This window comes from Talpa europaea (assembly GCF_964194135.1).
Source record: "Talpa europaea genome assembly, chromosome: 5".
In the NCBI taxonomy this organism is placed as follows: Eukaryota; Metazoa; Chordata; class Mammalia; order Eulipotyphla; family Talpidae; genus Talpa; species Talpa europaea.
In genome coordinates this window covers 72917156-72941717 of record NC_140071.1, presented here as the reverse complement: position 1 = coordinate 72941717, position 24562 = coordinate 72917156, and the positions used below count along the sequence as shown (strand labels likewise).

Below are 24562 nucleotides of genomic sequence, written 5' to 3'. Positions count from 1 at the left end.
CACTGTTCTCTGAAACAGTCAGTAGGGACCCTGAGGGGAGAAAACACCGACAGATTTAAAATGAGTATCTCCTATCCTTTCCTGTGCTCTGGATTTGCTGTACGGGTGAGTGGTAAGATGCCTCATGAGTGAGCAGCTCTGAGGTAAGGAGGAGAACCAGACCTGCTTGCTCCTTCACTGAAGTGGGAGCTTGATTCTGGCATCAAGCATTTTAAAGTGAATTACTTTACATGAAAATACTGCATATTAAAGCATCTCTGAAAAGTTGAGAATGCATTTAAAAATTATTGTATTGAATATCTCAGTGGTCAACTCTTGGGTGTCTCTTGTGTTTTAATGAAAAGTGAAAGCACTTTTCATTTCACTTAATACTTGAGTGTTGTATATATAGACAATCCATGCATGTATGTTTGTGTTCATGCATGTGTATAGATGTATGTATGTATCTGTATGTATATATCTGTATGTATACACATATACCCACTCAAATCTAAATATTCAGTTGTTGTCCCCAAGAAAAAAACATTGTCCTCAATCCAGTAAAAAAATAGGTCTTTACTTCAACTCTTGCTGTAAATATAAACTGACCTCCTCTGATCCATGGAGGTTCTTGACTGTTTCAATACTAAAAGTATTTGGTTTCTCTGGAATGGAGAATTCAATACCTGTTAAACTGGATCAGCATAATTTATGACAATGCAGGCCTTGTCCGGAACTCTTTTACTTAAGCTATGTAATTCTCTGTGGGAATTTCTCCCTCAGGGATCACATCAGTATTTCATGCATACTAAAGTACTCACATCCTCTGATTAGCAAAGGTAATCAGTTCATTTTCATCTCCATCGTGATGTGTCATTAGATTCAGCGCACCTTGAAACTTAAGTAAGTGCTACCAGCCCACCTTGAAACTTAAGTAAGTACTACCAGTTTATTATTGTTTTTATTTTGTCTGTGATGCTTTCTAAATGTTCTTGTATGCATCTGTAATTTTGGTTTCCCTTGAAAATAAAATAACACCACAAAAGTAAGAATTCACTTAATCTTGGAAAATACTAAATGTCTCACTTTTATTTGTATAGTAATTGTTTAGTAAGTTTTAAATTGCATGTGTATATATGTGTATATTTATAAGTTTACAGGTATAAAATAGATAAAAATATTCTCAGTTAAAATAAGCCCTCTTCCCATATACAGTTTAAAATTATATAATTAACACCTTTTTCTTGTACATTGCAATGTTCTTGTACATTGCAATATTTAGATTTGAATACTCTTTAAATTTCCCTTTTTGGAAAAAGCTGGAGATTAATTTTTTGCTTATCCTTCCTGAGTCTGATATCAAAATGTTGGATGTTTTGATGAATACTCGTTCCCCTCTTAGAGAAAGACCCTCTGTCCCAGAGCTTATCTTTTCATCAGTTCCTTGGCTGTCTGCAGGGATTCCAGAAAAGCTATGATGTTCATTGCAAAGCATGAAGCATGGTGGTTATGAACTGGGATCTGACATTAAACAATACTAGATTTTTGTTCTATATCTGTTACTTACTAGGTGGCAAATCATCTATTCTTACCTCTTACTTTGGAGTTAATAAAATTAGAGTTAAAACAGTACTCACTTCGGGTCTTCCCTGGTGGTGCAGGCAATTGAGCGCAGCGCTGCGAAGCTGTCTGCAGCCTCTGCAGTGCGGGCTCAATCCCCGCTGGCCTCGGAGCAACCCACATGGTGAGCAGACCTCTCCTGTCTCGCCCACTGCTCCCCTCAGCAGTGTATTTCGTCAGTCTGCCTATTCTATTCCCCGCTCTGTCTCTGGTGAATCCTCTTACCCTCCCATGCATCTGGCCTATACCCCCGTTCTTGTATAAATAAAATAAATCTTTAAAAAAAAAAACCCACAGTACTCACTTCCTAAGACTGTGTGAAGAATAATTAAGAAAATGTGTGTTACATGGGTAATATAGCAACTAGCACATAGCAAGTACCTACATTTTAGCCAATCTTATTTCCAGGAAAAAAATTATGATGTCACTTGTTTGTGTATGAGCATATGTTGCCAAATAGGGTAGGGTTCAGGGTTATTTACAAATCTAGGGTGGTCAAGTCTCAGCCCCTATTTATTTGAGTTTTCTGTAGGAGGGACACTGAGTGGTGGTGTGCCTGTCTTCACAGTTACCACTGGGGCCCATCGTGTGCTTTAACAACATCATGCACATTGGGCAACATATATGGGTCATTTCTTCTTGTGTGGATGGTATTGTGTGCTGCTGTGTTGAAGAGGTGTTAGAATGTTTCAACAACAAAATTTCAAATGAGTCTTCAAAAGTAACACAGAGACTTCAGATCTCTCAATAAAATTATCAGGTAAAATGAAATTAAGAAAAAAATAGCAGCTGATTTCTGAGTTGATCTAGGGCAATAGAAAGTGATTTGCCTAAAGTGAGCAATCTTGTAGATGATGTTTAATGAGTTTTAAGTTTCAAGACTGTGAGCAGGTGCCCTAGCTGGAGTTCTGGAAGCAAATAGGAATGTGCCAGTCCTGAAAGCTACTGAACAAGCTTGATTATGTCCATCTGGAAAGGAAAGCTACCCTTTGCCAGGGATTTTGTTCTTTATATATCTAATTTAGAGATCTGAGTATGAGGCCACTTCCTCTCTCCTTACAGATGTCTCCTGCTGTTTTCAAGGGTAGAACTGGGATTTTCATATTTATTCACCACACAAGAATTCTTGGATGGCCACATAGGAGAGAAAGAAGTCTTGGGACAAGGAATGAGGAAATCTGAATTTGATGAGCCTTTTGTTTCTCTGGTTTTGTTTTATGTCTTTATAACAAGGGAGTTAGACTAGATGTTCTCTACTTCCTCATAATATTAGTGGTATAATTATGTGTGATTCTGAGTGCTCTTACAAATTCTAGTGAAAGATATTACTAATATGTATGTAGCGGCCTTATACAGTGAGCTTCACTGCTTTTTGGGAGCAGTGGACAAATTAAGTCTGCAAATCCCCAAATGTAAAACTGCACAGATGAGTGTGCCAGGTATACACAAATAGGTTTATAACCAGAGGAATCTCAGGGACCATCTGTTATAGGCCCTCCTCAGATAAATGAAAAAAATACACAGGAAGTTAAAGAGAGACTCCCAAATTCACACTGAACTGAACCGGTCACCAGCCCCATTCTTTACCACTCCTAAGTGACTTGTCCTATCATCTCGCCCTGCACCCATTCTTGCAGGTCCTGACCCTGCTTCTCCTCACAACCCTACCCCTATCTGATCACCCATCCACCCACACAGACACAAATACATGCACACATGTATGTGTATCTGACAAGTAAGAGAGAACAGTGGTGTATTGAGTTGGAAGTGCCAGGAAAGCAAGTAGAGAAGATTAAAGCAAGGAATGTCTCTGTGTTAATATCTCTTCTACTATTTACTCATTTTCTGCCCTTGGCCTGATTTCTTACTCCTTCTCTATGCCTTAGTTTCCTCATTTGTCAGAAGGAAGTAATCTCACAGCACTGTGGTAAGCATTAAATGAGATACTGCTTGAAATGAACTTAACCCAAGTGCCTGACACCCATTAAATATCAAATGTCCACTATTAATATCATTTATTCTATTAGTACTATTGAATTGACTAGAATTCTCAGAATATTCCCAGAGGGTGGCATTGGGGTTGTGACTGTGCCTTTTTAGTGTAGATCCTGCCAAAAGTACATATCCGGTACTATTGAATTGCACTTATTTCTTTCTCCTTAATGAAGACAACAGTTCATTAGGTGAAAGAATTTGGCACTACCACTACCCATTATCATCACTCAAACATAAGCAAAAACTGTGTATAGCTTGTAACTAGAGGCCAAGTGGCTCAGTTAGAAGGACTGAATGGTCATTCCCATCATTACAGAAGGAAGAAAATAGGAATACCCTGGCATGAATCATACAAATTACTGGAGCACCAAGGAAAGGAGAAAGAAGTATCACAAGCACCGTGTACCTTAGATGAATTTAATGTCCAATATCATGGGGACAGCTGACTTACCTGTGGGTCCATTAGGGCCCATACCCATGAATACTATGGTGTGCGCTCCATCCTCTATATCAGCTGTGGCTTTGGAAACCATACAGGTCTCTGAAATTAGTGCTACTAGAGATCAGACCAAAAGATGAGGAAAATGTTAGCATTTAATAGCCTAGATTCAGATCCTGAATAACTCCTTACCAATGTTGTCCTTTGAAGAGTATTTATCCCCCCAGAAAACTTGAGATCACATCTTCTCTGTGGAACTCATAATTGGGGTATGATGGTAAATATGCAATGGAATGATTGCACAACAGGTGAGCGTTATGTAGGCTGGATAGGGTTGAAATGTCTGCTGTTTTATTGCCAATAGCAGTGAGGTGGAGAAGTATCTTCTAACTGTAGTGAGGCTCCCAGCACTCATCAGAGCCATTGTGCTTCTGGTCTCAAAGGCATCTTTAAGTGTGATAGTCTGTATTGTGGCTAATGTATAAGGACAACTTTCCTCAGCCCAGGAGAAACCACCAAGGGAGGATGTCACAATGAGCCTGCTCACTCAGTTCCAGACTACAAAATACTTAAGTTGTCAGCAGTTAAGCAAATTTGTCTTCATCAAACAACACAATGGTGAAATATTAGTCAAGTAATGTTTCATTCAAAAATAAAAACCAGAGGCATCCAAGATGGCTTCAGAGGAGCTTCCTTGCTTTATCTCCCAAAGGATCATCTAGATTAGCCAGTAGTATATTACATGTAGAGAGTTCTCTGGCATGTGGCAAAATTAGGACAGCTCTTAAACATCAGAGACGAAGAAGACATAGTAAAGGCTGTAGTTTAGCACAGGAATTTGCCATACAAACTGTGCTCACAGCTACTAGGCCAGTGACCCTGACAAGGGGAGAGCTAGTGTGAAGGCATACCACACCCTGGTGATGGGAAATACCAGGTCCCTAATGAAAGAAAAGGAACATGGACACTGTGCTGGCCTGCAGGCCACTTCCCTCACCTCTCAGAACTTGTGAGGCTCACTGAGAACTCACAAAGATGGGTGAGTCCCATCTTTTTGCAGAAAACTATGGAAACAGACTGGGCCAAATGAAGGATCAAATCAGTGACATTTAAGATAATAATGCACAAATTCAGGTGGAAGAAAAGAGAGGAAATATGAAGAAAAAATGAAAAAAACACATCAAGAACTACTCAACTCCTTTAGGAAAGGCAACATAAGTATAAAGGGTATCCCAGAAGGGGAATTGAGAAAGAGGACAAACAACTCATTTAAAAAAGAACTGTAGGGGCAGGAAGGGCTCTGAGCAGGTTTCTATCATCTATACAGATTGGGTAAAGAAGGAGTCCTGGAGCCCTCAGTGGCTTTCTCAGGCTTTTATTGAGCTTTACATGTAGTGTGGCAACCAGGTACAGGGCAGGCAGGGATGGCCTCCAAGCCCCCAGCAAGTCTTAACTCTGGGCTTCTCTCTCTCTCTTCAAGTTTGCTTTCCCCCTTCTCCCTCCTGCTTCTCTCCTGCTTCTCAGGTGACTATCTCAATACTACTCCCATGGCCCACAGAAGTAAATAAGTCAGTTTGCAACTATGTAACAATAGCAGGTGCCCCATCAGGCAGGCAATCCTAATGGTGGCAGAAAAGCCTGAGAACTCTTTACCCTACAGGAACTAAATATACAATTCTATAAAATTAAAAGAATACCTAGTTATCTAGCTATAATGACATCTACACCAAAACATATTATTATAAAACTGTGAAGAATTCAAGACAAAGAACATTGAAACTGTTTAGGGGAATAAAACAGGCACCCAATAAAGATACTCCTGTAAGATTTGTGAAGAAACCTGAGGCAAAAAGAAACCCTGGGCCTCTCGTGGTGGCGCAGCAGTTGAGCGCTGGGCTGTGAGGCTGCTCTGCAGCGCCAGTTTGTTCCCCGGCAGCAGGCGAGGGTTCCCCCCCCCCAAAAAAAAAACCCTACAGGTAAAAAGAGAATGACATGATACATTCAAAATACTTAAAAATAAAAATTCCTACCAAGGGAGTGCAAACTGGTCCAACCACTATGGAGAGCTGTGTGGAGATTTCTTGACCTACTAAACATACAGCTTCCATATGATCCAGCAATTTCACTCCTAGGGATTTACCCAAAGGACACAGAAACATCCATTCCAAAGAGCACCTGCACCCCTATGTTTATAGCAGCACTATTTACAATAGCTAAGCTTTGGAAACAGCCCAAATGCCCAAAAATAGATGACTGGATCAAGAAGATGTGGTACATATACACCATGGAATATTACTCGGCATTCAAAAAAGATAAACACATGCAATTTGCAGCAACATGGATGGCGCTGGAAGGGATCATGCTCAGCGAAATAAGCCAGAAAGAAAAAGAAAAGTACTGGATGGTCTCACTCATAGCAGGAATCTAGAAAACTTAAATAAGGGACCAGGAAAAAGAATAACTATAAGAAAGTGAAAATCAAAATCAACAAAAAACTATGAACCAGAGACACTCTATGGGGGGTAGAGGGCGGGAGGGGCGGGATTGGGGTCAAAATAAGGGGGTTGTAATTGTATGGGGAATATAAAAATAAAAGTTAAATTAAAAAAAAATTCCCACCAAGAACATTATATTCTACAAGACTGTCCTTCAGAAATGAGGGAAAAGTAAAGACCTTCCCAGACAAAAAAAGAGCTTAAGGAGTTTGCCAACACTAAGATCTCTCTTACAAGAAATGCTGACTGGAGCTATCCTATCTAGATCAAAAGAATAAAATCCATTAAAAAATGAACAAGAAAATAGAAAAAGAAAAGTAAAGATAAAATGACAGTAGCAAATCCTCATATATCTATAATCACCCTAAATGAAAATGGATCGAACTCACCAATAAAAAGGCACAGAATGGCTGCTTTAGTCAGAAAACAAAACCCAACTTTCTGCTAGCTCCAGAAAGAAATATAGGCTCAAAATAAATGATTGGGAGACAATCCTACAATGAAATGGTACTCAACAAAGGGAGGTACAGATAAAATATCAGATAAATAGGCATCCAGTTAAAAATGTAACAAGAAACTGAAATTGATATTGTAAAGGCAAAATGAAACAGCATCCATTGTGCCTGCCCATCTGGCTGAGTTCATGAAGTCAAAGTGAACTGCAAAGTCTCCTCCCAGGTTTCCTCCCAATTCTTCCTCAACCTTATCAAGGAACCCTTTCCTCCAGAAGTAGTAAGAAAGAAGTATAAAGGTGGCAGTGCAATGGGGATCTTTGTCCCTACCCCATGTTTCTTAAAGAGTATTTCATTTCTGTGTTTTTCATCCTTCTGGCCAGAGGTAAAGTGATGAATCTTCTCCCAAGACTTGGCATAATAATATAAAAGGCCATAGTGAAGGAAAGTCTCAGATTGGTAGTTCTGAGGCAGAGGAGGTCATATTATCTAAGGGATAAATTTGTATGCTTCTCTACTATACTAGAAGCAAAACAGCCTCAAAAAAATTATACGATGGGAGCATTGAGGCAGTTGTGCTGAGATTTCATCACACATAACCTTGTGTCTGAAACCCAAAGTGACTTTTCTAAGTAGCCATAACCCTGCAAAAGAGAGCAAATACCACCAGATTGCCTGACATTTTCTTTTTTAAATTTCAAGCATTCCTAACTCAAATCAACTATTGATCTGTTGCTTGGTAGTCCCAATGCAATTAAGTGAAGTCATATTCATTTCTGTTAAAAACAACAGTTTTGAAACCTTAGTCTTCTCTCTCCTATTCTCCTACTATATCTTTGTTAAGCCTAACAGCAAACAGGTAGTGTGAAGGGGCAGTTCACAGAAAAGAGAATTTTTCTAAACCTTAAATGTAAATCTTCAAAGTTGAGTTGTGTGCTGTAGACTGTATCCTACTTTAAAAATCAAATTTATTTACTCACTTCTTACTTTAAATCCCTCTTGGCAGATGCTACAAAAAACCTACAGAGACAGGTTTGTTGTGAGTCTAGTCATCACCCAAATGCAATACGGGATTCAACTAAGGTGATGAGTGGAACTCTACCTAGGAGAGATGGAGAAGACAGATGAGAAGTAGAGACTCAGGACAAAGAAATATGGGTGGTGCTCTAGGATCAGTGAATTGAATGGTGGTTTTTTTTTTAAAGATTTATTTATTTATGCAAGAACTGGGGTACAGGCCAGATATGCGGGAGGATGAGAGGATTCACCAGAGACAGAGGGGGAACAGAACAGGCAGACTGACTGAAATAAACTGCTGAGGGGAGCAGCAGGCAAGACAGGAGAGGTCTGCCACGCATTGTGGGTGTTTCCGCAGCCGGTGGGGATCGAACCGGCACTGCAGATTGAACTGTAGTTGAATGGTTTTAAAAATAATCTCATTTTTAAGGGGTGTGTGTGTGTGTGTGTGTGTGTGTGTCTCCTATACTGGTGGTGGAAGTCCAGTGTTCAGTCCTGAAAGCTGCACATATTGAGCTCCTGGAAGTTCATGGTACTCTGGTTTATCTGTTGAAGAACATTCTCTTAACCTCTGTCAGTTAACCTGACAGAGTTGGCCAGGAAAAGATAACTGAATGGATTCTTGGTTTGTCTGTTCATAGCAACATTTATCAGAGTTTTGGTTCTACTCCTGCTGGAGTGCCTGCTACCTCAAAGCTTCTGGTAATCAAATCTGTCTGGCAATCAGTCAGGAAGGAAGTAGAGGGAGGCATGTAATGTCTGGTTGTCTCATTTTCTATGACTTTCAGTGCTGTTGATATGCAGTGCTAAAGTTCTTTACTTCATTAGCACATACAAGCAAGAAAACAAATGGATCAACTTTAAGAGGAGACCATCTGAAAAAATGAATTGTCCCATTTTTTCTGAATATTCAGTTCCTTGGTCTGCTATATAAGCACCAAGTACAAGGGTGATTGAATTGCAAAAAAAAAAACTAAAATAAGGAATTGCCCTATTGAACTTTCATATTTCCCAAAGGTAAAAAGGCTAATTTGGTTCTGCATTTTTCTTGCTTCTTTGTTGAGAATCAGTAGCCCCACCTCAGCTCTTAACTCCATGCTTGCTGAGTCACCCAGAAAAAGCCCTTAGAGTGAAGAATGTTGCTCTCTGACCTGATGTAACCATCCAAAGTTTGTTCCCTGCCCATACCTAACAGTTTTCTCCCCACTGCACTGAGGTAACCATATCAGGTGACACCTGATTTATAACTGTCTTCTCAGATTGAGTACCCTACATATCCCATTTCATATTTTATATATATATAATATATAATACTATATATAATATATAATATATATAATACAGATAATATGTATACTCAAATTATATATATATATATATATATATATATATATTATATGAGCAGACTAATTACAGGGAATTGGAGGAAAGGAAATGAATTTTCTCCTGAAGGCTCTGATCTTGAGTGCCTTTCTTTCTGTCTCCTCAGCTCCATTTGGCAGCCCTGGCATCACTAAAGGGAGATATAGTAGAGCTTAATAAACGTCTGCAGCAAACAGAACGGGAACGGGACCTTCTGGAAAAGAAACTGGCCAAGGCACAGGTAAGGGATCTGGAATTTTTTATTGTTTTAAAATAAAACATAACTTTGGAAATTTCATAAAAATAAATTATAGCTTAATGAGCAAACTTTCATGTAACCATTGTCCAGGTCAAAAGTAGAATTTGCCAGTATCCCAGAAGTCCCTCCTATATCCTATTTCAACCCGATTTTCCCTCCAAGGAAGATGAGCACTACTGTAAAATTATTTTAGTATTTCTGGTATTTCTTTACAATTTATCACTGAAGCTTATATGTCCCTAGAGAGTTGTTTACTCTTGTCCATTTAAAAGCTGTGACTCCTTTGACTCTCTTAATCTACTGGTTTGTCCCCCATTCTTTGTCTGCTTTATATTTAATCCATTAAAACCTGACCATTTGACCTGTAGTGTTCTGACCTGGATGTTGCTTGTTGCAAACTCATGGTACAGTTCAACACATTCCCCTGTCTGCAGTACATCCTGCAAATTGGCAGCTGGATCCAGAAGTCAGTCAGTTCAAGCCAAGTACCTTTGGTGAGACCATGGAGCATATTTGCTTCTTTCAATGGGAAGCACATAATGTCTGTTTGTCTTATTGTCTGAGATGTTAGTTGTTTTTGATAACTTAGTACCCAAAAATTCATTAATCCATTAGGACTTTTAAAATCATTGTGTTTTAGTTCTAACATTTCTTTCTCAGTATTCATTGGAATGTTTTTTATACAGATCTCTCCCATCATCTATAATTTGTTTCAACAGTGGTTTAGTTCATAGAGAAAAGCAGGATGAACACTTAATTTTTTATTTACTGCTTTTCAAGATCATGAACTGATTCCCTGTGATCTTCTGAAATTGCCCAATCATTTTTTGAAATACTATTCTAAAATTAATTAAACATTTTTAGATTTCAATCAACTAATTAATTTCCTTGTTGAAACTCAAATTATACAGTTTTTAGCCAGTGAGAATATTCATGTTGGCTCTTGAGTCATCTGGCATAAACCTAGAAATTATTCCAGATTCATTTAGTACATTCCTGGATAACCATCCCCCTGCTTTTTCTCAGTAAGAAATGGTCATTCAAGACCACAGTCTGGGTGCAAATGGTTACTTATTGTTTACAGTTGCTCATTGTTTTAGAGCCTCTTTTTTTGTTGGAGACAAGAAATTATTTATTTTCTATACGTATATATGTATGTATGCATGAATATTAATATGAAATGCCTTACAATTTCTTGGGGGCCTCCCTGGTGGTGCAGGGGTTCAAGTCTCAGTGCTATCAAGCTATTGCCAGCCACTGTGGCATGAGTTAGATCCCTGGCCAGGGAGCAGCAGACCTCTCCTGTCTTGCCAGCTGTTCCCCACAGCAGTGTATTTCAGTCAATCTGCCTGTTCTGCTCCACTCTGTCTCTGGTGAATTCTCTCATCCCCCACACCTCTGGCCTACACCCCAGTTCTTGTATGCTTAAATAAATAAAAATAAATCTTTTAAAAAATACTTTACAAGTTCATACTAATTTCCCCAGTTCAGTTTCAGATTACAGGGCATTTTTATTTATCATCTTCCATATTTTATTTCTATTTCCTTTCTTTCATACTAAGAATCCTGCTTCTTAATGTTATAGAAGATGATCGAATTGGATAGTCCATAATTATGGATTTGTTTTGTCCCATATTATTTACAAAGTCTCTTAATACTATTACTATGACAAATATAGTTACTGAGAATTTTTTTTAAATGTCCACTGTACTCTCTTCATTCCTCTAAGTTATTGTAGTTTACTAAGTCCAAGAAATTACATTTTATAGTCTCCCTTTTAGTCCTCATTTAGTCTTCCACATGTAACTATATATTTAATATCATGGCCTTAATGTGAGTTTCCCTCTATTTAATTACATTTATGTATATATGTTGGTTTGTCGGCTGGCTGATTGATTTTGTATATGTGATGTGTGTGTATATGTTTATTAGTAGACTGATTGCCTAATCTTATTTTCTAGTAGATATCTCAGGGAGGATTCATGGGAATAATGTTCACCAAGTTTTTTCATGGTGTTTGTGCCTTTCATATTTGAAAGATATTTTTGCTGGATATAAAACCCTTGGGTCATCTTTTCTTTACTTGGATATATTGCTTTATTTTCTTTGGGGATAGCATGTTACTCTCAAAGTCTGATAACATGATTTTCTTTCCCTCACAAAACACTTATTATAGACTCCCATAGCATTTTTATCTTTTTTAATTTTAGTCATTCTACTTTAATATTCTATATTTGCTGTGTATTCTTTTATAAAACCATTTTTCTTAATTTCAGGTACTTTTTAAACATTACATTTAAACATTTCAGTGTTTTGTTTGTTTGTTTGTTTGGTTTTTTGTGGTACCCTCACTGGCGGCCGGGGAATAAACCGGTGCTGCAAAGGCTACGGGCAGCCTCTCAGCCCAGCGCTCAACTGCTGCACCACCAGGGGAGGCCCTAAACATTTCAGTGTTTAATATTAGTTTTGTACCCTTGCTTTGGTTTTTATATTCAAGGATGCTTATTGTATTTGTATATTAGATCTTCTTTGCCTATCTTCAATATCTATCTCCATTGCAAATCCTCACCCAACTCCTAACCCCCCCTCACTCTTGCTCTCTCTCTCTTTACTTTGTTTTCCCTGTTATTCATCTTTTATGTCTCTTAGAATACATGTTGTATTTATTCCCTCATATGACTTCTACTTTACTCTTTGTTTCTGAGATGCATTTCTTTTTTTTTTTTTTTCCTGATTCTTTTCTGTATTCTATCACCTCACTGCTGGGTCTTCCTAATTCTAAATTATGCTCTTTTGTGTCTTTTCCTTAAACTATTGTAGTTTGTTTTGAAATAGGCTATTGCTTTGAATTATTTCTGATCCATTTTTGTTATGCTTTCAAGGGTTATAGTGATGCTATTTTGCTATTTTTTCCTCGTTGTTACAATTTTGTTGGAATTTAACAGTTCATACTTTCCTGTTTTCTTTTTTTTAATTATTTCTTTTTTAAAAAAAGATTTATTTATTTATACAAAAACTGGCATACAGGCCAGAGGCACAGGAGGGTGAGAGAATTCACCAGAGACAGAGGGGGGAGCAGAACAGGCAGACGGACTGAAGACACTGCTGAGGGGAGCAGTGGGTGAGACAGGAGAGGTCTGCCGCACCATGTAGGAATCTCCCTGGCCAGCCAGGACTTGAACCCGAGATGCAGAGGCTGCATGCAGCTTCACAGCACATCGCTCAACCCGCTGCATCATCGGGGAGGCCCTCCTGTTTTCATTTTTTTTTTTTAAAGATTTATTTATTTATTTATACAAGCACAAGCACTGTGTACAGTCAGAAGCACTGGAGGGTGAGAGATTTTACCAGAGCCAGAGCAGGGAACAGAACAAGGAAGTACACTGCTGAGGGGAGCAGTGGGCGCGGCAGGAGATCTGCGCACCATGTGGGACCCTCACCCGGTGGCCGGGGATCGAACTGGCGCTGCAGAGGCTGCGGGCAGCTTTGCAACCCACCGCTCAACCACTGTGCCAACGGGTAGGCCCCTATTTTCATTTTTATGTGAACTTTTAGGAGGCAAGGTTAAGGTGACTTTTTTTAAGTTTGTAGAGTTTATTTGTTTCTTATTTTCATGTAGTCAAAAATGTGGCAGCCCACTTTCTGATAGTCCCTGGCTCTTTTCACTCTTGCTCCAACCTGGATATATCCTTTTGACTTTGTTACCCCATCCTGTTAACTTTTGATACTATTCCAAGCAGTTTCTCTTCCTAAAAGGGAGTCCTGGGGCTAGTCTTGAAAGTTCATAGGGACTAACTGCTTTAACTTCATCAGATCCTTACTCACTCACTCATTCAGAGCTCCAGCAAAACCCCTTCTATTTTAGCAGCTGTTTTCCAGTTGACCTACCTCACATTCACATGAATACTTACTGGTTATTTTTCAGATTTTCCAGTTCTCAGGTCCTTTGGTCCCTGTGCTTCTACCCACACAGGCACCATTCAGTCTTACGGATGGTGTTGGTTTGTGCTTACCTAGTTGTGCTTATTCTTAAAGGGGACACTGTGATCTAGGCATTTGGTTTTGCTATATAGATGTTCTATGTGTTTTTATGTAGGAATTTAAAGAGCTTGGCAAACCAAGATGCCACAGTCATTGATCTAAAGTAGTGGCCCATGGAAAGATTTGAAGTTCTTTTGTCATAATCAGAGATTATTTGAGTAGGTAGAAAAGACCTTTTATATTTGATCATTTGACAGACAACAGAGAAACTAAGTTGCTTACCCAAGATCAAATGAATAGTTTAACCCCAGAAATAAGACAAGGCCACAAGTGTATTTTATTCATACAGGATGTTATCCATGACCAAGAAATTTAAGTTTTTTCAATGAAAACAATAGTTAAAATATTTTCCTTCTGATAATATTTTCCTTCTGATAATAGAAAAAATTCTCTGGCAAATTAAAATTTTGAAAAATGCTTTTTAAAGTTTCATAAGTTTTTTTTAGAAAGTGGTTATTTTCATATTAAAGAAATAATAAAATGGTGTTAGGCAACTATTTTCTAACTTGCAGCTGTCCAACGAAAACCACTGTTAATAGTTCTTATCAGTGAATATTTTTATAAAAAGAAAAAAAAATTGGGCCTCCCTGGTGGCGCAGTGGTTGAGCGCTGGGTTGCGAAGCTGCCCACAGCCTCTGTGGTGCCGGTTCGATCCTCAGCTGCTCCCCTGCCACTGGAGGAGGGTCCCACAAGGCACGCAGACCTCTCCTGCCGCCTGCTGCTCCTCTCAGCAGTGTACTTTGGTCCTTCGGCCTGCTCTGCTCCCCGCTCTGGCTCTGGTGAATTCTCTCACCTCCTGCGCTTCTGACTGTACCCAGTGCTTATATAAATAAATAAATAAATCGTCAAAAAAAAGGAAAAAAAGACATCTCCAAAATTAAAAAAAAAAGAAAAAAGAAAAAAATTGTGAATGATTTCACCAGAAGTTGGTGTGTACTTTACAGGAAGTTATTCATTAAAATTTGAGACTGCATGGCATTAGAAAACAAAATCCAACCTTCTGCTGTCTCTAGGAAACACACCTAATTGCAAAAGATAAACATACATAGATAGTAATGAAACTAGACCACTACCTCTCACCATACACAAAAAACAACTCAATGGATAAATGATCTGTATATTAGATCTGAAACCATAAAATATATAGAATAAAATATAAGTAAAACACTACAAGACATACATCTCAGTAACATCTTTAAAGACTCATCACCCAAAGCAAAGAAAGTCAACGAAAAGATAAACACCTGGGATTATATCAAACTGAAAAGCTCTGTATAGCAAAAGAGACATTAACCAAAACAAAGAGACACCCCACTGATTGGGGAAAATCTTTACACTCTATACAACTGATAAGGAACTGATCACGACAATATAGAAAGAACTCACACAATTCAACAAAAGCAAAGTAAACAATCCAGTCAAGATATGGGCAGAAGAATTTAAAAGACATTTCTCCAAAGAGAATATGCAAATGGCCCACAGGCATATGAAAAAATGTTCAATATCCCTTATAATCAGGGAAATGCAAATCAAAACTACACTGAGATACCACCTTACACCAGTAAAAATGGCACATGTCAAAAAAACAAGCAACAACAAATGTTGGTGAAAAAAGAACTTTCCTGCATTGCTGGTGGGAGTGCAAACTAGTCCAACCAGTATAGAAAGCTGTCTGCACATTCCTCAGCCTACTAAAAATGGAGCTACCTTATGACCCAGCAATTCCACTCCTAGGGATCTACCCAAGGGACACAAAAACATTGATTCAAAAGAGCATCTGTACCCCAATGTTTATTGCAGCACTATTTACAATAGGTAAAATCTGGAAACCATCCAAATGCCAAAAAAATAGATGACCAGATCAAGGAGATGTGGTATATATATACACAATGGAATATTATTCAGCAATCAAAAAAGATAAACTCATGCCATTCACAGCAACGTGGATGGAGCTAGAAGGAATTATACTCAGTGAAATAAGCCAGAAGTGAAAAGAAAAATATCAGATGGTTTCACTTATAACAGGAATATAGGAGAACAAAATAAGACATCTGTGAAAAAAATAATAACAGTACAAAACACAACAAAGCAAAAACAGACAATTATAAACCAGAGACATACTGCAGGGGAGGAGGAAGGAGAGGGGTGAGAGGGAGGGAGGAGCACAGGAGACTGTGGTGATGGTGCATGGGTGCCTTGGGGAAGGAAATTCTATGGGGACTAAATCTGAGGGGGTGAAGGGAAGCAAATATTGTTTAAAAAATGTAAAAAAATGATAAATGTTAAAATTTAAAAAATTAAAAAATAAAATGGCATAACAAAAAAATAAAAATAAACAATGATGTAAAAAATATATACAAAAATTAAAAATAAATAAATACATATATAGATAGAAAGTAAAGGGCTGGAAAACATTCTACATGCAAATGGACCCCAAAAGTGGGCAGGGACAGCTATACTTATATCATATAAAATAGACTTCAACTAAAAAATATGACAAGAGACATAGGTGGACATTATATAATGATCAAGGGGGAAATATACTAGGAAGACATAACACTCTTCAATACATACTCACCAAATGAAGGAGCACCAAAATGCATTGGACAATTACTATCATCTCTGAAAACAGACATTGGAGAAAATACATATGTAATAGGAGATTACAACAACCCACTGTCACCAAGGGAATGGTCAATGAGACAAATAATGAACAAGATACTTGAGCCCTAAATAATGACCTAAACCACATGGGCCTAACAGACATCTATAGGACACTGAATCCAAAAATATCTGAACACAAATTTTCTCAAGCATACATGAATCATTATCTAGGATTGACCACATACTGGACTACAAGACAAACATCAAAAGATACATGAAGATCAGAGTGATAACACCTATCTTCTCTGATCATAAAAGCATCAAACAAGAAATCACCCACAAAAAAGAAAGCAAGGAACCCTTCCATTTCATGGAGATTGAACCCAACATTACTGGAAGACCATTGATTAATGAGGAAATCAAAGAAGAAATTAAAAAAAAATACACTGAGATGATGCCAGTGAGGACACAACTTTCCAGAATGTATGGGACACAGCAAAAGCAGTATAAGAGCAAAGTTTACAGCATACAGGCTCACATCAAGAAACAAGAAACCCAAAGAAACATGTTATCCTATCTCAAAGAACTAAAGAAAACAAAAAATCCCAAAACCCAATAAAAGAAAGGAAATAAGTTTTCAAGCAGGAATAAATAAAATAGAAATCAGAAAGATAATACAAAAGATCAATGAAACCAAAAGATGGTTCTTCAAAAAAATAAGAGAATTAGACAAAGCCAGGATCACAAAGAAAACTCAAATAAATGGGATCATAAATGAAAGAGGAGAAATTACAACAAACAAAGCAGAGTCCAGAAGATAATCAGAAATTGCTATGAACATTTATATGCAAACAAATTCAACAATCTAGAAGAGATGGAAAATTTTTAGAACTATGCAATCATCTAAAGCAGGATAAAGAAGAAACAGAAAACCAGGAACAGATGGTTTCACAAATGAGTTCTACCAAATGTTCAAAGATGAAGTAATACCTATCCCACAAGAATTCTTTCAAAAACTTGAGAAAGAAGAACTACTACCAAAAACATTTTATGAAGCCAAAATTACACTAATCCCAAAACCAAAGACAACACACACGCACGCACAAAACAGAACTACGGCTCAATCTCCTTAATGAATACTGATTCTAAAATCCTCAGTAAAATCTGAGCAAACTGAATCCAACAATACATCAAAAGGATCATACACAATGGCCATGCAGGATTTATTCCAGGGACACAAGGATCATATTAAAAGATGCTGAGAAAACATTTGACAAAGTTCAACAATCGTTTTTGATGAAAGCTTTTGATATTCTTGGGATAGAAGGAACATACCATAATAAAATAAAAGCCAGATATGACAAACACACAGCCAATATCATTCTCAATGGTAAAAAACTGAAAACCTTCCCTCTAACATCTTCAAAAACACAAAGATGTCCACTCTCACCACTGATTTCAAATATAATGCTGTAATTCCTCACTAGAGCAATAATGCAAGAGAAAGACATACAGGAATCAAAATAGGGAAAAAAGTAAAACTATCACTATTTCTACATGATCTGATAATATATAGAGAGAACCCTAATGAGTAAAACTTATTAAAACAATAAAGCAGTTCAATAAAGTAGCAGATTACAAAATCAGCAACTACAAATCAGTAACCTTCCTATATGCAAACAATCAGTCTAAAGAAGAAATTAAGAGAACCATTCCCACTTACAACTGTACCAAAAATAATTAAATACCTGGGAATAAACCTAGCAAAGGAAGAGAAAGACGTATACAAAGAAAATTATAAAACACTCTTAAAATAGAAGAAGAGACAAAGAAGAGACAAACAGGGGAAAGACATCCCCTGTTCATGGATTGGAAGAATTAATGGTATCTAAATGGCCATCCTGCCAAAAGAAATTTACAATTTCAGCTCAATTCCAATAAAAATATCAATGGCATTCTTCAAAGAAATATAACAAACATTGCCAAAATTCATATGGAGCCACAAAAGAACTCAAATAGCCAAAGATCTCCTGACTAAAAAGAAGGAGAATGGAGATATCACACTCCTAGACTTCTTTTTTTTTAAAAAAGATTTATTTATTTATTTTATGCAAGCACTGGGTACAGTCAAAAGTGCAGGAGGGTGAGAGGATTCACCAGAGACAGAGCGGGGAGAAGAACAGGCAGACTGATGAAATACACTGCTGAGGGGAGCAGCGGGCATGGCAGGAGAGGTCTGCATGCCATCTGGGACACTCGCCAGCAGCTGGGGATCCAACTGGTGCTGTGGACGCTGCAGACAACTTTGCAGCCCAGTGCTCAACTGCTGCGCCATCAAGGAGGCCCACTCCTAGACTTCTAATCATACCACTAAACCATAAAAATAAAACAGAATGGTACTGGAACAAAAACAGACACACAGATCAATGGAATCAAACTGAAAACCTGGAAATAAAGCCACATATATATGACAAAGTAGCAAAGAATATGCAATGGAACAAGGATAGTCTCTTCAAATAAATGGTGCTGGGAAAAATGGATTGCTGTGGTCTCTTTTCCACCAAGGGCCTCTGCACCTGTGTGTGCATGGCCTCTCTGTAAGCCTGTGTGTGTGTACAAGAATTGGATAAGGCACTCCTTCATTACTGCCTTGAGACAATGGCCCACATCACAAGGTGCCTGGGGATGCCTAGGTAACCCATTGAATGATTGTGTGGTCAGGGTCCAAGATGGTCTGGGAGTAGCTCGGAAATTATGCCAAGCACCTGCATTGGAAGTAGTCCCTGTATACATGGCCAACATGTCCCATCCTCCTCCCCATAAAATTGATTACCCTTTGATCTCTTTGAAGCCCTGGTCCCCATAAAGATGAATACCCTTCGTTTCCCCTGGACTCTTCTGCCATTGTCACAGAATCAATCATGCTTGTTCATTATTACTAAGTAAATAGCAAGTGGGCTGCTCACTGAGCAGCAGAGTCATGCCTTACACAACTGCTCCTTGACTCATCTCTTGACATGTCCCCAGGAGCGTGCTGGTGCATCCTTGACCACCAGAAATTGCTACATACAAAAGAATTAAAATAGACTACTACCTCACACCATACACAAAAATGAAATCAAAATGACTAAAAGTCTTGAATATGAGACCGAAACTATAAAATATATATAAAAAAAAAACAGACAAGTACTCCATGATGTACATCTCCAAAACAACTTTGAGGACTCTTCCTTTCAAGCAAAGAAAATGAAGGAAAAGATAAACCAATGAGACTACATCAACTAAAATGCTCCTATACAACAAAAGAAACAGCAACCAAACTGAAGAGACAGCCTACTGATTGGGAGAAAATATTCACACTCCATATAACTGATAAGGGACTTATTTCAAAGATCTACAAAGAACTCATATAACTCAACAAAAACAAAGCAAACAATCCAGTCAAAAAATGGACAGAAGAGCTGAAAAGACACTTCTCCCAAAAGGAAATGAAATTGGCCATTAGGTATATGAAAAAATGTTCAACATCACTTATAATCAGGGAAATACAAGTCAAAACTACAATGAGATACCCCCTTACACCAGTAAGAATGGTACATATTTAAAAAAAAAAAAAAACTAGCAACAACAAATGTTGGCAAGGATGTATTGAAAAAGGAACTCTCCTACACTGCTGGTGGGAATGCAAACTGCTCCAACCACTATGGAAAGCTGTCTGGAGGTTCCTCAGACTACTGAAAATTGAAGTACCATATGACCCAGCAATTCCACTCCTAGGAATCTACCCAAAGGATACAAAAACATTAATTCAAAAGGATACCTGCCCCCTATGTTTATTGCAGCACAAGACTTGGAAACAACCCAAATCCTGAAAATAGATGACTGGATCAAGAAGATGTGGTATATATACACAATGGAATACTATTCAACAATCAGGAAAGATAAACTAATATTCTCAGCAGCATGGATGGAGCTAGAAAGGATTATGTTCAGTGAAATAAGTCAGAAGGAAAAAGAAAGATATCAAATGGTTACACTTATAGGAGGAATATAGGGGAACCACATAGAGGATCAGGGGAAAAATAGTAACAATAAAAAAGACACAACAAAACAAAACAAAAATAGACAACTATAAATCAGATACATTCTGCAGGGGAGGGGGAGGGAGAGTGATCAAAACAGGGGTGGGAAGAGCACAACGGACTATGGTGATGGTGCACAGGTGAATTGGTAGTGGAAATTCTATGGGAACTACACTGAGAAAAGAAAGCAAACATTGTAAAAAAAAAAATGAACAATGATGTAAAATATATATAAATAAATAAATTGTTAAAAAAATTTAAACCCTTCAAAAAAAAAATAAAAACCACATACACACACATAATGAGAAACCACCTCATAGTTAGAATGGTCCATAGTAAAAAATCTGGCTGCAACAAATGCTGGCAAGGATTTGGAGTAAAGGGGGTCCTCTTATACTACTGGTGAGAATGCAAACTGGTCCAACGACTGTGGAAAACTGTGTGGAGGACCCTTAAATTACTAAAAATGGAGCTACCCTATCATCCAGCAATTCAACTCCCAGGAATTCACCCAAAGGACACAAAAACTAATTCAAAAGGCAAACTGCATTCCTGTGTTTACTGAGCATACTTTACAATAGCTAAAATGTGAAAACAACCTAAATGCCCCAGAACACATGAATGGATCAAGAAGATGTGGTATATATACACAATAGAATACTACTCAGAGCTTGAAAAAGATAAACTCATGCCATTTGCAGCAACATAGATGGAGCTGGAAGGGATTATTCTCAGTTAAATAAGTCAGAAGGAAAAAGAAAAATATCAGAGGATTACACTTATAGGAATACAAGGAAACCAAAGGGTCAGAGAAAACAAAACTAACAGGCAAATTATAGATCACAGATGTTCAATGAGGGAGGGGAAAGGAGGGGTCAAAACAAGGAAGGAAAGGAGCCTCCCCGGTGGTGCAGCAGTTGAGTGCTGGGTTGTGAAGCTGCCCGCAGCCTCTGCAGTGCCGGTTCGATCCCCAGTTGCTCCCCAGCCACTGGAGGAGGGTCCCACATGGCACGCAGACCTCTCCTGCCGCCCGCTGCTCCCCTCAGCAGTGTACTTCGGTCCTTCTGCCTGCTCTGCTCCCCGTTCTGGCTCTGGTGAATTCTCTCGCCCTCCCGCGCTTCTGACTGTACCCAGTGCTTGTATAAATAAATAAATAAATCTTTAAAAAAAAAAAAACAAGGAGGGAAGAGCACAAGGGACTATGGTGACAGTTCATGTGTGAGGGGGTGATGGTAGGTTTATGGAGACTACACCTGAGGGGAAAATTAAAATACTATACAAAAATGAACAACGATGTAAGAAAAATTTTTAAAAGGGAGAGAAAAAAATGTAAGCCTGCAAAGACAGAGTAGTTTATGCAGAAGATGGTAAGAGAATGATGGAAAACATTTCCTTTATTATGTTGAGATTGAGTACTCTTTGACTCACTTATAATCAAGACATTCCCATCTAATAGTTTATTTAGCTATATTGTTACTATTTATTTATTTTTAGTTTTTAAAAAATTATAAACCCTTGTTTATTTTTTCACAGTATAGAATTTTTCACCTCAGGTGAGGTCACATACTTTTCCCACCACCAAAATACCCATTGTTCTTCACTATAGTCCTTTGTGCTCTCTTCCCCCACTATTTGAACCCCTCCCCCTCTTTCACCCCTTCCTCCTCTCCTCTTGAATACCTCATATCTATGGTCTACTTAGAAGGGTTAGTCACAAAGTTTGTCTTTGTCTGATCCTTTGTTTGGTTTCTCTATATTCCACATATAAGTGAAAACATCTGGTACTTGTCTTTCTCCATCTGGCTCATAACTCTTATAATAATCCCTTCCACTTCCATCCATGTTGCTGCAAATGACATCAGTTTCTTTTTTGATCAGTGAGTAGTATTCTATTGTGTATATATACCACTTCTTGATCCACTCATCAGTTCAGGGGCATTTAGGTTGTTTCCATATCTTGGCTATTGTAAAGAGTGCTGCCATAAACATAGGTGAGCAGGTTTCCTTTTGAATTAGTGTCTTTGTGCTCTTTTGATAGATACCTAGGAGTTGAATTGCTGAATCACATGGTAAATCCATTTTTAGTCTTTTAAGGAATCTCCACACATCTTTCCATAGGGGCTGGACCAGTCTATATTCCCACCAACAGTGTAAGAAAATTCCCTTTTCTCCACACCCATACCAGCAGTTGTTGTTTCTGTTTTGTTTTTTTTTAATATGGCCCATTCTTACAGGCTTTAGGTAGTATATCATTGTGATTTTCATTTTAATTTCCCTAATTATTAATGATGATGTATATTTTTTTATATTTCTGCCACCCAACTGCATCTTTTCTTTGGAGACATGCTATTCTGCCCAAATTTTCTACTGGATTTTGTTTACTTTTTGTTGAATTATGTGAGTTCTTTGTAGATCTTTGATATAAATTCCTTATCATATGTATGGTGTACAAGTACTTTCTCCCATTCATTAGGATGTTTTCTTTGTTTTGTCATTGTATAGAAGCTTCTCATTTGATGTAGTCCCAGTTATTTATTTTCTGCTTTAATTTCCTTGCTGTTGGAAATGAGTCCACAAAAATGTTTCTGAAGTTTCTGTCCTGGAATGTTTTGCCTATGTTTTCTTCTATTTATTTTATGCTTTCAGTTCTTACATCCAAGTCTTTTATCCATTTTGAGCTGATTTTCATGTATGGTATGAGATAATGATCTAGTTTCATTCTTTCGCATATGGTAGTTCAGTTTTCCCAGCACCATTAATTGAAGAGGCTTTCCTTTTTCCAATATATATATATACTTTGCTTCTTTGTCATAGATTAAATTGCCCATATATGTGTGTGTTTTTTTCTGGACTCTCAGTTCTATTCCATTGATCTGTGCATCTGTTTTTGTTGAAATACTATGCTGTCTTGATTATTTTGATTTAGAGTATTGTTTGAAATCTACAGGTGTGCTGCCTCCATTTTTCCCTTTTTAATCAGGAGAAATTTTGTTATTCAGAGTTTGGGGGGTTCCATATGAATTTCAGTAAACTTTGTTCTATTTCTGCAAAGACTGCTGCTGGCATTTTTGCAGGGAATGCACTGAATTTTTAAATTGCTTTTGGTTAGTTAGCCATTTTGACAATGCAGATCCATGAGCAGGGAATGTCTTTCTTTGTGTCTTCTACTTTTTTAAACAATGTTTTATAGTTTTCCACTTATAGGCCCTTCACTCCCTTTATTAGGTTTAGTCCCAGGTATCTAATTTTTGTGTGTGAGATTGTAAATGTGATGGCTTTCTTAAGTTCTTCTAGTTCATTATTTGATTTTTGTGTGCTTTATTCTGATGCTGTATTCTGCTAAACTGTTTTTTTTTTTCAAAGAGTTTTTATTTGGGGTTCCCTATGATTGCTATTATATCATTTGCAAATAGTAATAGCTTTACTTCTTTTTCCCTCAATTTAGATTACTTGCTCTTGCCTAATTTCCCTTGCCTAATTTCCTAATTTCTAATAGTATGTTGAATAGTAGTAGCGAGAGAGGACATCCTTGCCTTGTACCAGATCTTAGTGGAAAGGCTTTCAGTCTTTTCACCATTCAGAATGATATTGCCTGCGGGTTTGTCAATTATGGATTTTATTATATTAAGATATGTTCCATGTATTTCCTATTTTCAGTGATATTCAAATAAATTGATGCTGAATCTTATCAAATGACTTCTCAACATCTATTGATATGATTGCATGGTTTTTTTTTTCATTGGTGTGGCAAATTACGTTATTTTTGGATGTTGAGCCAGCCTTGTGCTTCCAGTATACTTATTCATGATGTGTAATCTTTTTAATACAGTGTTAGATTCAATTTGCTAAGATTTTATTGAGGATTTTTGCATGTGTGTTCATTAAAGAGACTGGTTTCTGGTTTTCTTTCTTTGTGTTGTTGCTGGTTTTGGTATTTGTGTAATGTTGGCCTCATAAAATATATTTGTAAGAATTCCTTCTTTCTTGATTTTTGAAAGAGTCTGAGCAGGATAGGTATTAGTTCATCTTTGAAGATTTGGTCGCAGTCACTTGTGAAGCTATCTGGTCCTGGGCTTTTGTTTTGGGAAGAGTTTTGATTATTGTTTCGATTACCTTGCTTGTGATTGGTTTGTTCAGTTTTACTATTTCTTCCTTGTTCAGTGTTGGTTGATTCTATAGTTCTAAGAATCTGCCCATCCCATTTAGATTGTTTAATT

General features: G+C 37.7%; 1 protein-coding gene across 1 annotated transcript in view; it reads left to right on the top strand.

Moving 5' to 3' along the window:
- MCC (MCC regulator of WNT signaling pathway) overlaps nucleotides 1-24562 on the top strand; it is a gene marked incomplete at both ends in the record, with an annotated part of 304107 nt that overhangs the window by 156073 nt on the left and 123472 nt on the right. Inside the window, one exon of the mRNA XM_084233100.1 lies at nucleotides 9487-9600. Coding sequence (XP_084089226.1) covers nucleotides 9487-9600 — 114 coding nt within the window. The remainder of the gene's footprint in view (nucleotides 1-9486; nucleotides 9601-24562) is intronic.